This window comes from Perissodus microlepis, chromosome 20, assembly GCF_051167445.1.
Source record: "Perissodus microlepis isolate ML-2025 ecotype Zambia chromosome 20, ASM5116744v1, whole genome shotgun sequence".
Taxonomy (NCBI): domain Eukaryota; kingdom Metazoa; phylum Chordata; class Actinopteri; order Cichliformes; family Cichlidae; genus Perissodus; species Perissodus microlepis.
The window spans coordinates 17,265,529-17,278,873 of NC_140480.1; the positions used below are offsets into that span (position 1 = coordinate 17,265,529).

A 13,345-nucleotide genomic window follows, 5' to 3' on the forward strand; every position below is an offset into this window, starting at 1 on the left:
TACCCGAAAGAATGAATTTCTCACCGTCTGTTCATGCCCTGAAGCTCAAGCACACTTAATAATTCAGACAAAAATTCAAAATGCACCAGCAAGTTCACCTGTGAATGACTAAAAAAAGTTTTTTGAGTGGCCTAATCAAAGTCCAGACTTAAACCTGATTGAGATGCTTTGGTGTGACTTTAAACAGGCGGCTTCTGCTCAAAAACCTTTGTGTGTGGCTGAATTGAAATGCTTATGCAAAGAAGAGTGGGACAAAATTCTTCCACAGCGATGTGAGCCACTGTTCTTGATTGTCGCTATTCCTGCCAGGGGCCGCATGTAATTACTATTTTATATTAAGTTTGGATAGCTTTGTTCCCTTAATAAATGAAATCATCATTTAAAAACTGCATTTTATACTTACTTGGGTTGTTTCTCTAGTTTTAAAATTTTTCTTGAGTATTTCTGTGTGACAATTTATTTCAGCCATTCATTTTCTTCTTTTTTTCCAAGTCAGGAAAGGGGTGAGGGTCACCAGGCAAAAGATGGAGTAATCCTCCACGAGTCGCCAGTATATCACAGGACTAAAACACACAAACAGTCAGTCATTGCATTTGTACAGCGCTTTTTGAGACCCTCAAAGCATTTTACAATTCCACTATTCATTCACTCTCACATTCACACACTGGTGCAGGCAAGCTACAGTTGTAGCCACAGCTGCCCTGGGGCAGACTGACAGAAGCGAGGCTGCCATATCGCGCCATCGGCCCCTCTGGCCAACACCAGTAGGCGGTAGGTGAAGTGTCTTGCCCAAGGACACAACGACCAGGACAGACAGTGCTGGGGATGGAACTGGCAACCTTCCGGTTACAAGATGAGCTTCCCAACCCCCTGAACCATGCCTATGGCCAATTAACCTAACCCATCCATATGTTTGGACTGTGGGAGAAAGCCAGAGTATACAGGGATCACCCACGCAAGCAGGGGAAAAACATGGAAACTTCACATAGAAAGGCCCCAGCCTGGTTTCAAACCCAGGACCACCACGCTACCTCAATCATTTCTACTCAACATCGCAAGGCAGTGAAGATATCTCCACCAGCAACATTAAAGTGATATACACAAAAGAATCAATTTTATGATCCAATAAGAATAACTAAATAATAAGAAATTTACTTTAAGCACTCTAATTATAAACGCCTAAAAAATATTTACAACTTTTTCTTACGTTACCAGTTTCCTACATTATAATCTATTCTTTCTGATGAAATATGATTTCTTTGGGCTTTCCCTGCTTTGTTCTAGTTCCCACCTGTAACATGGTCGATATGAATCTGGAAACACCCTTGTTGAAAGGGGCAGAGAACATTTTTGATTTTATGTCTTTTTAATAGTTAATTAGGGGTCAGCAACTGCTGGCATTAGTTTTAAAAATGTAATAAATTGTTTTGGTTTGAAAGTCCTTTTAATTGTAACTAGCAAGACTGTAAATGGGCTACATAAGAGAGAGGAGAAGCATCATACCTACAGTCACTGTGCATACCTGAGAACTCAAGCTGCAAAGTGGGTAAGTGACGTGCCGGAAGTGACCCGGACCCAGTGCTAAGAAAACTTCGCTTTCAGTTTAGCAGTCATGCCAGTGTGGTTTGTGTTAAAGAATCCCATTAATAATGCAACGCACTGTCTGAATCTATTCACTCGTCAATACAGCCGCTGCACTGCTCCTGTCTGAGTGCCAAGGTAAGCTAGTTAACAAGCGCAAGTGTGCATTTCTGACGTGTTGGCGAGGCTAGCAGCGAGCTAACCTTAGCAAACACAAAGCTAGCCCGTGGTCGCAGCTGTGTTGTTGTAAGGTTTACCGTTGTAGAGGCTCAGACTTATCACTAAACTGATACCTATCGTCTCAGTCTGTGTTGTCCAAATAGAATAGAAGAATAAAACTTAGCGACCAGTAATTCAGAATGTCAACAAAAAAAGAGGAACAAGTTAAAAAGAAGGCACGTTTCCCCTCATCCTATCAGAGCTTGGCTAGCTGTTGACTGCAGGCGTGGTGCCATTTAGCTTACAACCAAAACACTTCTCAGTACCTTAGCCTTTTAGATCTTGTGTCTGAGTGAATTAAAGGCTAGCTGCTCAAACCTCTTGTGTCTCCATTAAAGCCAGGAGAAAGCTTGGTGAAGGAGGATGGATGGAGTCAGCTGGAGTACTACAAGGTCCCAGGAGTCATTTGGTCGCTCCAGCTCAGCCACAGACACTCTGTCAAGGCTTGCCACCTTTATCGCTAGGGCAGAGACAAAACAGCACACACGAACCCAGAGGCAGCGTCTGCCCCAGCAGCCCACCTATCTGTGTCAAGAATGTGGTAACGCCTTTCCTTATGCCACAGATCTGTTACAACACCAGGAGTCTGAACACACACTGCCCAAGCCTCACCGGTGTCCCTCGTGTGGCCAGGAGTTCTCCCTGAGGTCATCCTTACAGCTACACAAGTGCGAGTCCACATGCTGCGAGCTTTGTCATGGGATGTCACTATTTGGTTCCCCCTGCTCTACGTGCGCGACTCACACTTCTGATCCTGGCAGGCCCCTGGACAAGCCACTTCACCGCCAGCCTCATCACATGGACCGCAGCCCATATGCGTGTGCCCCGTGTGGGAGAGGTTTCAGCCAGAAGCAGGCTCTGCTGCAGCACCAACAGGCCGGCTGCAATGAGCTGCCGTCCCTGTCCGATATAGCTGATGCCAGCAGGCTCCCTGACGACTCTTCACCTGTTTCTGAGGGGGATTCCACTCGCTCTGATTCTTCAGATACTCCAGGGCCCAGTGGCCGAGCTATCAACACGTGCCAACTCTGCTCAAGAGTCTTCCGCTCAGAAGCTGCACTGCAACGCCATGAACAGGCCAGCCATGCAGAGGAGCAAAGTGCCACCGATGGGGAGGTGAGGAAAGGAAGGAGTGCTAAGGTGAATGAAGAGCCAAGCAAGAGTTCAAAATCTCAAAAAAAGCTGCTGAGCTGTCGCTCCTGTGACATGGTTTTCAGGAGCACCTCTAAACTGTACGTGCACAGAAAAGAAAAGCACAGTAGAGAGAAGAATATCAGGAGAGAGCCGAGGCCAGTCGTCATCAAGCGGAGGAAAGCAGGCACGTATCCCTGTCAGGTCTGCGGAAAAGTCTTTGTCCACCATTTATCGCTTAGAGCACACTACAGACAGCATACAGCCTTGAGCTTGGTGGCTATCAAAAACAAAAGCAAGACTGTAGGATGTACCACCAAAGACTCATCCAAACTATCAGAAAACAGACCAAATAAAGCCAAAACCAGCCTCGCTGAGATTAAGACAGTCAGGGCTGGCCCAGGGAGACCCAGGAAAGTCATTCGACGGTTGACCAAGAAAGGTGTTTCAGGGAGATGCACAGAAGTGCCTGAAGCTCAGGAGGAGGTGGAGAGAGATTTCCCGTGCCCCTCCTGTGCAGAGGTTTTCTCTCTGCAGCAGCAGCTGAAGGAACACATGGAGCTCCACCAAACCTCCATGAAGAGGAGACAGTGCAGTGTGTGCACCACCGAGATGGACACGTGCAAATGGCCAGGCTCCAGGAGGCAGAGGCTGTACCACTGCGTGCCCTGCCAGCAGGGGTTCTCTGCACTTGACTCTTTCCTAGAACACTGTCAGGAGCACCTGCGAGTTAGGGTGGAGGAGGACAGCTTGACAGAGGGCTACACGCATCAAGCCGACAAAGCCTGACGTGTCAGTGTGAATGTCATCAGCAACCCGCCTTTTTGCCTTGAAGGGTTAGACAGAGGGGAGTGATGAAATCTCTGTGAAATTCTTGTTGAGTCACGAGTTCACTGATTGAGCATTCAGAATATATTGCTTTTGTACCCCAAGCTCGGGCTTTGTTATCCAAACCATATCAACAGTTAAAAAGAATGTCTTATTAAGCTTTTATTTAGCCCTTTACCATGAATTTTATTTTCTCCTGCAAGACTCATTGAAAAGCACAGTGTGGCTATCAGTTTGTCTAAGATCCATCACAGCAGCTTTTAAAGGGAGGTTTAATCAGTGTTTGTACATCTGAGAACAGGACATCTTCTCAGATGCGTCTTGCAGAGCAACCATGCATTAATAAGTTTCATTGTAGTGAAATACAACAAAGAAGAATTACACAGAATATGTGTTTATGTTGTTTAGCAGCAGCCTTTAAGATGAGCCTCAGCTTTATTACAGCAAGACAGATGATATGAAATTGAACATAAAGCTAACATTTTCACTGTGAAGGACTGTTGTTGTCTGCAAATTTTCACTCTATAATGCATTGAAAACTGTAGAAGCCAGAACAGTTTGATTTTGATTCGTTTGATCCATTCAAAGTATCCAAACCTTTAAACCCAGGAGTCCCTCTTTCAGACCAGTTGTTGTCTGTGTATCCACTTTTATACCACAGAGTGGTATAAAAACTTCCACAAATTGTCTGCTTTTCCTTTTTTTTTCTTTTAATTAAGAATGGTAGCTTATGATCCTGGAAGATGGTCTCACCACTTGGCAGCAACTGGGCTGGTTTAATTCCAGCCAGATACACAAAGCCCCTTTGGGGTTGTATTAGGGAGGCCATAAAAAGAGCATAAAACTCTGCCAGTCAAACTTGTGGAGTCACCCACTGTGGCGATCCCTTTTGAGAAGGGAGCAGCTGAAAATGGCTGTTAATAATAACATCAGTTGTGTAAAGGTTCCTGGACCTTGGATAAACTTCCCAGCTCTTAGAGTTTGAACTGTTCATTTCTAATCAACCCCATTTTCCAAAAACAGGTTGGGATTTGCTCGCATGCTCAAAGTGGAGCTAAGCTCATCTTTGCCTCAGGGTTTTGTTTTTTGTTCTTTTGAGAAATGAGGCCATCTGCTCAACTGTGGTACATTCTGGCCAGAACACTGCCTGACAAATTGTTTGCTACTTGTCTAGTTTTTGTTATGTTTTCTGCTGTATTTTCTTACAAATTTGGCAATAATTATTCATCAATTGTGGTGTCTGAACTTGTCGTGTTGTCAGTCTTGTGTCCCGAACGTGAGTGTTAGCAGCACTACTTAGAGCACTGGGTGGAGGTTCATTTCTTTGCTCGAGAGATAAAATGCAGCCCCAGGGTCTGAATGAGATTGTAGTGTGTAACACTGTTTGTTTACATGCTGTTTCCTAATATTTTATCATGGAAGAGAGATCGCAGTAATCTATACAGTGAGCAAACTTGGCTTTCATGGATAACTCTACCCAAAACAATGCCTTTCATAATGGCCCTGCTTTTTAGCTTGCATGAGCTTGGGTCGTATTTCCTAACTATGCAAACAGATGGACTGACGGCAGCCCTTCAGTGTGTCTACGATGCTCAATAAGTGCGCTTTGGTGAATAAACTTAAATCAACATGATTTTTTTTTTTTTCTAAAGTATTTTCAACTACTGTTTTCAAAATGCGACTGTGAACATGTAGAAGATACGTTTCTAGGTTTTGAAGTTTCTACTTTTCTGAGGTCTTTTGTAAGTTGGTGTGTATGGCTCTTTGCAGATGACATAAATAAAATTTAACAGTTGTCAGATGTTTTCTTTGCATCATTTCTGCTGTTCTAATTCTGTGAATTTTCAAACTGACTGCATGCCACAGCCATACAGCAGACTGATAGTAATTAATGGATGACAGTTGAAATTAGCAAGGGGAAATTGCAAAAATTATACCATAATTTGATTTTATTCAAAGTGGTTTAAAGTTATTTCATTTCTACTCAAATATATACATTTATTTTTGATGATTTTAGCTAGTTTCTAGGTTCAGATAATATAAATCATTATTGAAATTGCAGGTCGCAGCTAAAAGCTCTTCCATTTGTATTCTGAACATAGTCAACGGTGTAACAACTAATGGCCATGAAGCTTACACATTACTCTTAAAGCAGGAACAGTAAAACAATGTTATAAAATGCAATAATGTACATTAGATTCATTATTAAAACAATAGTTACACTAACATGATTTTCCTCAAATTATTAAATGTATTTGTCAACAAATAATGGTTGTCATTGGGCCCACTTGGTCTTATAGCAAAACACCCCCCAAAAAACTGAACATACACTGGATTTTCCTCACCCAACCATAAACGGGGTTTACAAAGAATGGTCTAAAAAAGAGAAAACACCCAGTAAGTGAACAAAATTTCTCTGGGTGAAAATGCTTTGGCCTAGTGCTTCGTCAGGCCAGACAGTAACAATAATTCAAATTACCACTGGTTACAACCAAGGTATGCAGAACAGCATCTCTGAATGCACAACACGGACAATGAAGCAGATGTGCTGCAGCACCATCAGAACTCAACAGGTGGCACTTCTGTGAGCTAAGAACAGGAAACTGACACTATGAATCAACCAGGCTCACTAAAAGTGGACATTACAGGGTTAGAAAAATGTTACCTGGTTTGATGAGTTTTGATCCCAGGCTGCAACATTTGGATGGCAGGGTCAGAATTTTGCCTAAACATTAAAGTATGAATCTATCCTGCCTTTTATCAACAGGAAAGACTGTTTCTGGTGGTGATGTGAGGGATATACTGTGATAATTGCATTTAAATAAATGATTTGAATATTTCTTCCACTACTATATGCATTCAAAGCTGGCCGGCTCTCCCTCCTCCTGTCCTCATGGCGGCGCTGTGAGGAAAACGCAGAAGGTCCACTATGAGAGTTCACCAATGAAGTTCCGGTTGTCGGCGCACGCTTTCCTTCCGCGGTTTCGTGAAACGAAAAGATTGCGAACGAGTGCTTCGGCGTTCAGAAAATACAAATAAAATGAGTAAAGCACACCCACCCGAGCTGAAGAAGTAAGTCAATGATCTTTGATAAATAAACGCGCACTGGTTATTTTGTACCTGCTTCTTGTTTCCTGTATAGCAGATCTGGTACATTGTAATAGCCACAAGCTAACATTAGCTAACATGCCTGTGAAGAAACTGTGACCATGTAACCGATGCTGATGGGTTTCTTTTCCAGGTTCATGGACAAGAAGCTTTCGTGTGAGTATGACTGCAAGCACAGATTCAAATGCAGCCGGAATGTTAAAAGTGAATCTGTTCCTGTCTTTCGTTGTGTTTGAGCAACAGCGTGAAATATCAAAGCAAAGTTATTGAATAATTTCAGTAATTAAGTTTTCAGCTGGTACACTTCACAAAGCCTTCTTCGATGACCTCTGCTCCCTGTTTGTTCAGGATCTCATAACAAAGAGCAGACATGTAGTGCAGGCAAAACACATGGGGGGAAATTTATTTTAATACGCGCAGCGTGTTGTGTTGCTGCGAAGTACTGCTAGAAATGCGATGGTTAGGACAAATGTTGATATATTGTATAACTTGCACAGGTCTTATAACCCCTACTGTCTTTCATTGACACTATACTATAATTGTGAGATGTCTTTATGGTCTTTAAAAGTTGGAAAATAAGCTTGTTGTAACCCTCGGAATAATAAGTTGATTCCTCACACTGGGTAAGTCAGGTACCTTTCATAGATGTGGACTCAAAAGTTAGGTTATGTGATAGCATAAATATGGATGTCTTACTTTGCTGTATGTAAATATTCGTGGTAGTATGTGGACAATCTAAACTTTGAGTTTAAAGATGGATCAGTCTCAGAAATAAATAAACTGAGCAGTTTGTAAAATTCCTCATAGTGATTTATTTTTTCTCCTTTCAGTGAAGCTGAATGGAGGCAGACATGTGCAAGGCATCCTGCGGGGGTTCGACCCTTTTATGAACCTGGTGGTGGATGACTGTCTGGAGATGGGCCCCGGAGGACAGCAGAACACAATTGGCATGGTGGTCAGTACCTTTGTCTTTCTTAATTTTCTGTATTGTCACCAAAGGCCATGAACCCATTCCTTCTGTTCATTCTTTAGTTTGTGCATCCAACCAAAGAAAAGTTGTGCGCTTAAGATAAGCACAGCATTGTTATCTTCAAGCAGTCTGCTCTCCTCTCAACTACAGCTTGTTTATTTACGAGAGAGTTCTGGTTATAATGGTGTCAGACTTCATATTTGCCACGGTCTGAACATGCTGCAAAGCACTCCCATTAAGACCCCGATCTTTCTTGATAGCTTTAGTATATTAACAGGATTGCCAATATTCATTTGCACGTGAACCCTTTGCATTTTGGCACACTCTGTTTCAGCAGCAGTACAAATTGAAATCTGCACGATATCATCACAAAATAAAATAAATATTTTGTGCCTGATTAAAGCCCTGTTTTTCCATCATGTTAGTCATTTCCATCCACCGTTTGCTCTTCCTGTCATATGGAGTGCAAAGAGACTTGGTGGAGTCATTTGTATACATTTTGGTTGCATATCATGTGCTATTAGTATTTCGTCCTTTGTAACCTGGTTGTACTTGACGGTTTGGTTTTAGCTCAGCTGGTTGAACAAGTTTTAGGGCCTTATTTCACAGACATTTAGCATGTCCCTGATAACATTAACCATGACCTGAACAACGTGAGATTGTTATGCTTGTTTTATTCTTGAGTGGGAGTAGCATGAACGCAGTTCCTGGGCAGTCACAGACTGCCTGCAGAGAGTGTTTGTTGTTGATGGAGTGTCACAAATATGTATTACAACCTGTGCGTGGGCCACACTTGCATGTGCTGTCGTTGTTCCATCAGCCAGCCTTGGAGAAGTATAAAGTTCTCAATACAACGAGTTGAAGTGAACAGTGTGTTCAAAAACAACGAAAAGTGTCCACTGCAGTCACTGTCTGTACTTTTCTTTTCATGTTTGTGTCATACCCTTTCCTGCCGAACTCCACAATCGCGCCCTCCCCGTTTCTGGCCCCTTGTCAACCTGTGAGCATTTGAACAACACATATGTCTTCCACATCCAGTGACATGCTGTTGGGACTGTTTGGTGGACTGCACGATAGCACACTTGTGGAATTGTGTTCACATACCATACATTATTAGTTATACCTGCATCTGCTGCTGTTTGCTCCAGGAAATCATTTTCATTCATTTCAAAACCATCCTAACTCGGTTTGAAGCAGGAATTATACCGTCAGCAAGTCCGCTAGGGTACGCTCAGGTCCCACTGATATAAATTTCATCATGAGATGGTTAGGGCAGTTTGTGCCTGCCTGCTTTTTGTGACTGTGTGGACTCTGTGTCTGTGGATGATTTACTTTACACTAAGTACACATTCTCCCCAGGCAATGAACTACAAACAACAGGAATGAGTGCTCAGCTGTTCAGTATAATTTAGGCTTTAAAATGTCAAGAAAAGCTGTTTGCTTTACCTTTTATGAATAAGATACTAAATTCTGTTTAGATTTGGAGAGCTCAGTGCTTTATTTAAAACCTTTAGGACATTTGTCATGATGGCAGTGTGTTTACTCTGTGTGGTGTTGTTTCTCACAGGTCATCAGGGGAAACAGCATCATCATGCTGGAGGCCTTGGAGAGAGTATGAGAGCGGAGGAGGCACCTGAAGAAAATGATCCCTACATTTTGGGGGGGTTTTTTGTTTTGTTTTGTTTTGTTTTTTTGTTGTTGTTGTTGTTTTTTTTGGTTTTTTTTTACATTATTGTCCCTTTCTGGCTCCTCAGTAAGGAGACAAAGCATTTGTATTTGAATTGTGAGATGATAGATACAGTCTTTTTGTTTGGACTTTTGAAATGTGTGATCTTGTGATTAAATCAGTTTTCTTTGTAATTGGTTTTCTGCATTCAGTTTATATCACATTACCACAATACGACAAGTTATTGTTCTGTTACTGTCAACATGTTACTATAGCAACAGGCAGAGGAAGCTGCACACTAAATATGATGATAAGAGTCCAGCTGGACCGATATAAAATACTGTGCAACCCCCTTATTTCTTCATATTTTCCCCACTAAGAGACAGATTTTCTTGGAAATTTTAAGTGATTCTCTGGGCCTTCGGAAGCTAAAAGTTTTTCTTTGGAGATTGGCTGCTGCTGAGCTCATTTATACCTGCCTATTTTCAAAAGAAGGAGAAAACCAAATACATGTTGAATTTAGGTATGCACTTAGTCACTGCCTTTTACAAAAAAGTAATTTCTTCCTGCTGCTTCAGAATCTACAAAGATAGCAGCCTGACAGATGTAAAAGAGTGGGGGGGGGGGTTCACCAATGATGTGGTGCCCAAAGAGCTGTTAACTGAATATTTGAGCCAAGATTGTGTCAAGTGTGTGCTTAAAACTTTTTGGGAAAAACAAAACAAGTGAAGTATTAAAGGAGTGGCAGGCCTAAAGCGCTACAGCAGCCAAACAGTATCTGAATGTCATGTCCTTAAGAAATAAAAGAAGAATCCAGCAGAGATCTGGCACAGGCCCTTTACTGACCCATCTACTGTTCACCAAAGACTCGTCAGAAATGGTCTGAGTGGAAGAGTGGCTGTCAACAAGTCATCCTTAAGGAAGACAAACAGGCAGAAAAGGCTGAGGTATGCGTGTTCACATAATTTCCTTAGGGATTATTAAAGGATTCTGATTCGACATTAGAAGTGGCTTGAAAATCAGTGGCAACAGGCCTTGTGAAGTGAGTGAAATTTGATCAGTCAGTCATGGTTTGGTGTCCCCAGAGCTCAGCCAACATTAGTGAAGCAGTGTGGGATCATGTTGACAGAGAATGGGACAAAAAGCAGCCAACATTGTCTTTAAGAGAACTACTAAAGACTACATAAATAAATGACTAAACCTGTTTTATCCTAATGCAATTCTTATATTTAGAAAAAGCAGTAAGTGATCACAAATATATAAAGTGTGTGTATTGTTTTAGATATGTTTTTAATGCAGGACATGATCGAAATAAAGGTTTTACTGCCAACAGGTTGTATCTACATACACAAAAACAAAAACAGCAATGTCATTCCTTTTCAGTAGCAAGTCTCCCAGACTGCAGCAGCCAACAAATGCCTCTGGATACTGTTGTCCTTTATATGTCAGCAGCACATAAAATCTGCATCTAGAAAAACCTGGTAAAGACAGTTTTGCTGACCTTATTCCTAAATATGACTTCAAAGTTTTTTTCTTCTGGCCTGAAGCCGGAGAGGAATTCTCACTCAGGTTTCAGTTCCGGTGCGTTTGAGTGCTATGTGCATGTGTAATCATAATAAGCAAATGCTGACGGCGGGTCGACAGGGGGCGCACTCCGGACGACTGACTTCTCGTTCAGCTGGACTTTTATTTTGAAAGCCGAGTGTCGTCAGTGCGGACGCGTTTCTTTACGTTCTGTGTCATAGCTGTTGTCACTACCCGATCCGTACCGGAAACCCGATCGGTACCCCGCATGCGCGAAATGTGTCTACTTCCGGTCGAAGCATTTTACGATAGTTACAGGTCAGAGTATCTGTTAAGATGTTAAGAATAACAAGTATCTCTTAAAATGTTTCCGATAATGAAACATTTAATATAATGTAGACAAAAACAAAAAGATAAAAAGATAGTGACAGATCGGGACTCCCGATCTTTACTGCGCATGTGCAAAGTCGGACCGTACAATTTTTTTTTTTTAAACTTTATTTAACAAACAATGAGTATACAACATACGAACAGATGAAGTATACAAAACAACAGAACATGAACACAAAAAGCCAAGAGTAAAAGAAAAAGGTAACAATTATAAGAATACACGCAAAAATTCACATAGATATATTGTTTTGAGAGCCTTTTTGTTGGTGGAGTCTGATATTGATTGTATGTACATTTCCACATCCTTAAAATAATGACAGAAATATGGTGTTTTGTTAGTAAACTTACATTTATGGATAAAAAATTTAACTAAAAGTATTAACAAATTTATCATAAAAAAACATTTATCATACTTCTTGGGGAACTTAAAGAAACAGAATAAAACATTTTCCCATCGTAAAGAAAACTCCCTTAAAATATGGACAATAACAAACCTGCTAAATTCCTTCCAGAATCTCTGTGTAAAAGAACAGTACCAAAAAAGATGTGTCACAGTTTCTGGATGATCCCCACAGAAAGTACAATTAGTATTTATGTCCCTTTTAAATTTTACCATGTAGTGACTGGCTGGATAACATTTATGTAGAATTTTAAATGAGACTTCTTTCACCTTATTTACAATCAAATATTTATGGGGGACCATCCAGACTGTCTTCCACTTGATATCTGGAACAAATCGGTTCCAATAAGATATTATATATGGGAGAGAGACGATATCTTCTTGGAATAAACTACGTATTCTCTTATTGCTGTTACCAAGTTCCTGTGAAAAGCAGATTTTTCCTATTGGTGACTCAGCTGGATCAGGGAGAGTGACTGAGGTAGATATTGAGCTGTCAGTGTTTTTATATAACATTAAAGTCCCTGAGGGTATGGCACCAAGCACCATTGAGAATTCCTGAACACTGATTGGAAAATTATATAGTGCAATAAAGTCGTCGTAAGTAAGTAGTTGTCCCTCTTTACTAACCAGCTGAGCCACCAATAGGATCCCATTTTGGATCCAAGTTTCCAGGAAAAGTGATTTATTTTTATATAAAATATCTCTGTTGTTCCAGATAAGGTATTTGTGAGGTGAGAAGTTGTGTTTATAAATGAGGGTCCACGCTAAGAGGACCTGCTTATGGAAGGATGAAAGCTTTACAGGGAGTTTCTCAACATTGTAATTACAATTTAAAATAAAATTAAAGCCACCAAAACGAGAGAAAATATAATATGGTATAAAGTTCCAGATAGAGGTAGGGTTTTTAAGAAAATGTTTAGCCCAATTAATTTTGAAAGTTTTATTTAAAGTAGAAAAGTCTAGGACGTTAAGCCCACCTGATTTGTACTTATTCATCACAACAGTTTTTCTAATATAATGCGTACGGTTTTTCCATATAAAATTAAAGAGCATACGGTCAATATCTTTACTAATTTTCTTATCCAGATGTAAGGAGAGAGCAGCATATGTTAATCGGGATATCCCTTCAGCTTTAGTAATTAACACTCTACCTTTCAAAGACAAGTCCCTTTGCAGCCACTGGTTGAACTTTTTTAGGGTTTTCTGTATAATTGGAGTGAAGTTTGAAGAGCATCTTGATTTTTGGTCTTTGGATATTAACAGTCCCAAGTATGTGACTTCTTGTTTAACAGAGATATTACAGATAGTATTTAATTGCTAGTAACTCACACTTTTTTAGATTTAGGCATAAACCAGAGGCCTCAGAAAAATCACTAATCACAGTAAGGGCTGGTGGGATTTGGTTTGCATTCTTCAAGAAGAGTGTGGTGTCATCGGCTAACTGGCTGATGACGAGCTCCTTATCAGCTATGGTGATTCCTTGTACAACACTGTTTGAAATATTAGTTGCAAGAATTTGTGTACA

The 13,345-nt window shown here is 40.9% G+C and overlaps 2 protein-coding genes across 2 annotated transcripts; both read left to right on the forward strand.

Annotated features, from left to right (window-relative positions):
- Positions 1–1,539: 1,539 nt before the first annotated feature.
- LOC146364350 (uncharacterized) lies at positions 1,540–5,562 on the forward strand. Its single transcript, XM_084918170.1, has 2 exons — positions 1,540–1,719; positions 2,139–5,562. The coding sequence occupies exon 2, from the start codon at positions 2,164–2,166 to the stop codon at positions 3,718–3,720; it is 1,557 nt and encodes a 518-aa protein (XP_084774296.1). The 5' UTR covers positions 1,540–1,719; positions 2,139–2,163; the 3' UTR covers positions 3,721–5,562.
- Positions 5,563–6,695: 1,133 nt separating this feature from the next.
- Positions 6,696–9,697, forward strand: snrpg (small nuclear ribonucleoprotein polypeptide G). Its single transcript, XM_084918177.1, has 4 exons — positions 6,696–6,831; positions 7,001–7,023; positions 7,698–7,822; positions 9,405–9,697. The coding sequence occupies exons 1-4, from the start codon at positions 6,800–6,802 to the stop codon at positions 9,453–9,455; spliced, it is 231 nt and encodes a 76-aa protein (XP_084774303.1). The 5' UTR covers positions 6,696–6,799; the 3' UTR covers positions 9,456–9,697.
- Positions 9,698–13,345: the final 3,648 nt, after the last annotated feature.

Coding starts and splice junctions, on each gene's coding strand:
- LOC146364350 (XM_084918170.1), top strand. CDS start 2,164: ATGGATGGAGTCAGCTGGAGTACTACAAGGTCCCAGGAGTCATTTGGT.
- snrpg (XM_084918177.1), top strand. CDS start 6,800: ATGAGTAAAGCACACCCACCCGAGCTGAAGAA. Junction 6,832..7,000: donor CACCCACCCGAGCTGAAGAA/GTAAGTCAATGA, acceptor TTTCTTTTCCAG/GTTCATGGACAAGAAGCTTT. Junction 7,024..7,697: donor CATGGACAAGAAGCTTTCGT/GTGAGTATGACT, acceptor TTCTCCTTTCAG/TGAAGCTGAATGGAGGCAGA.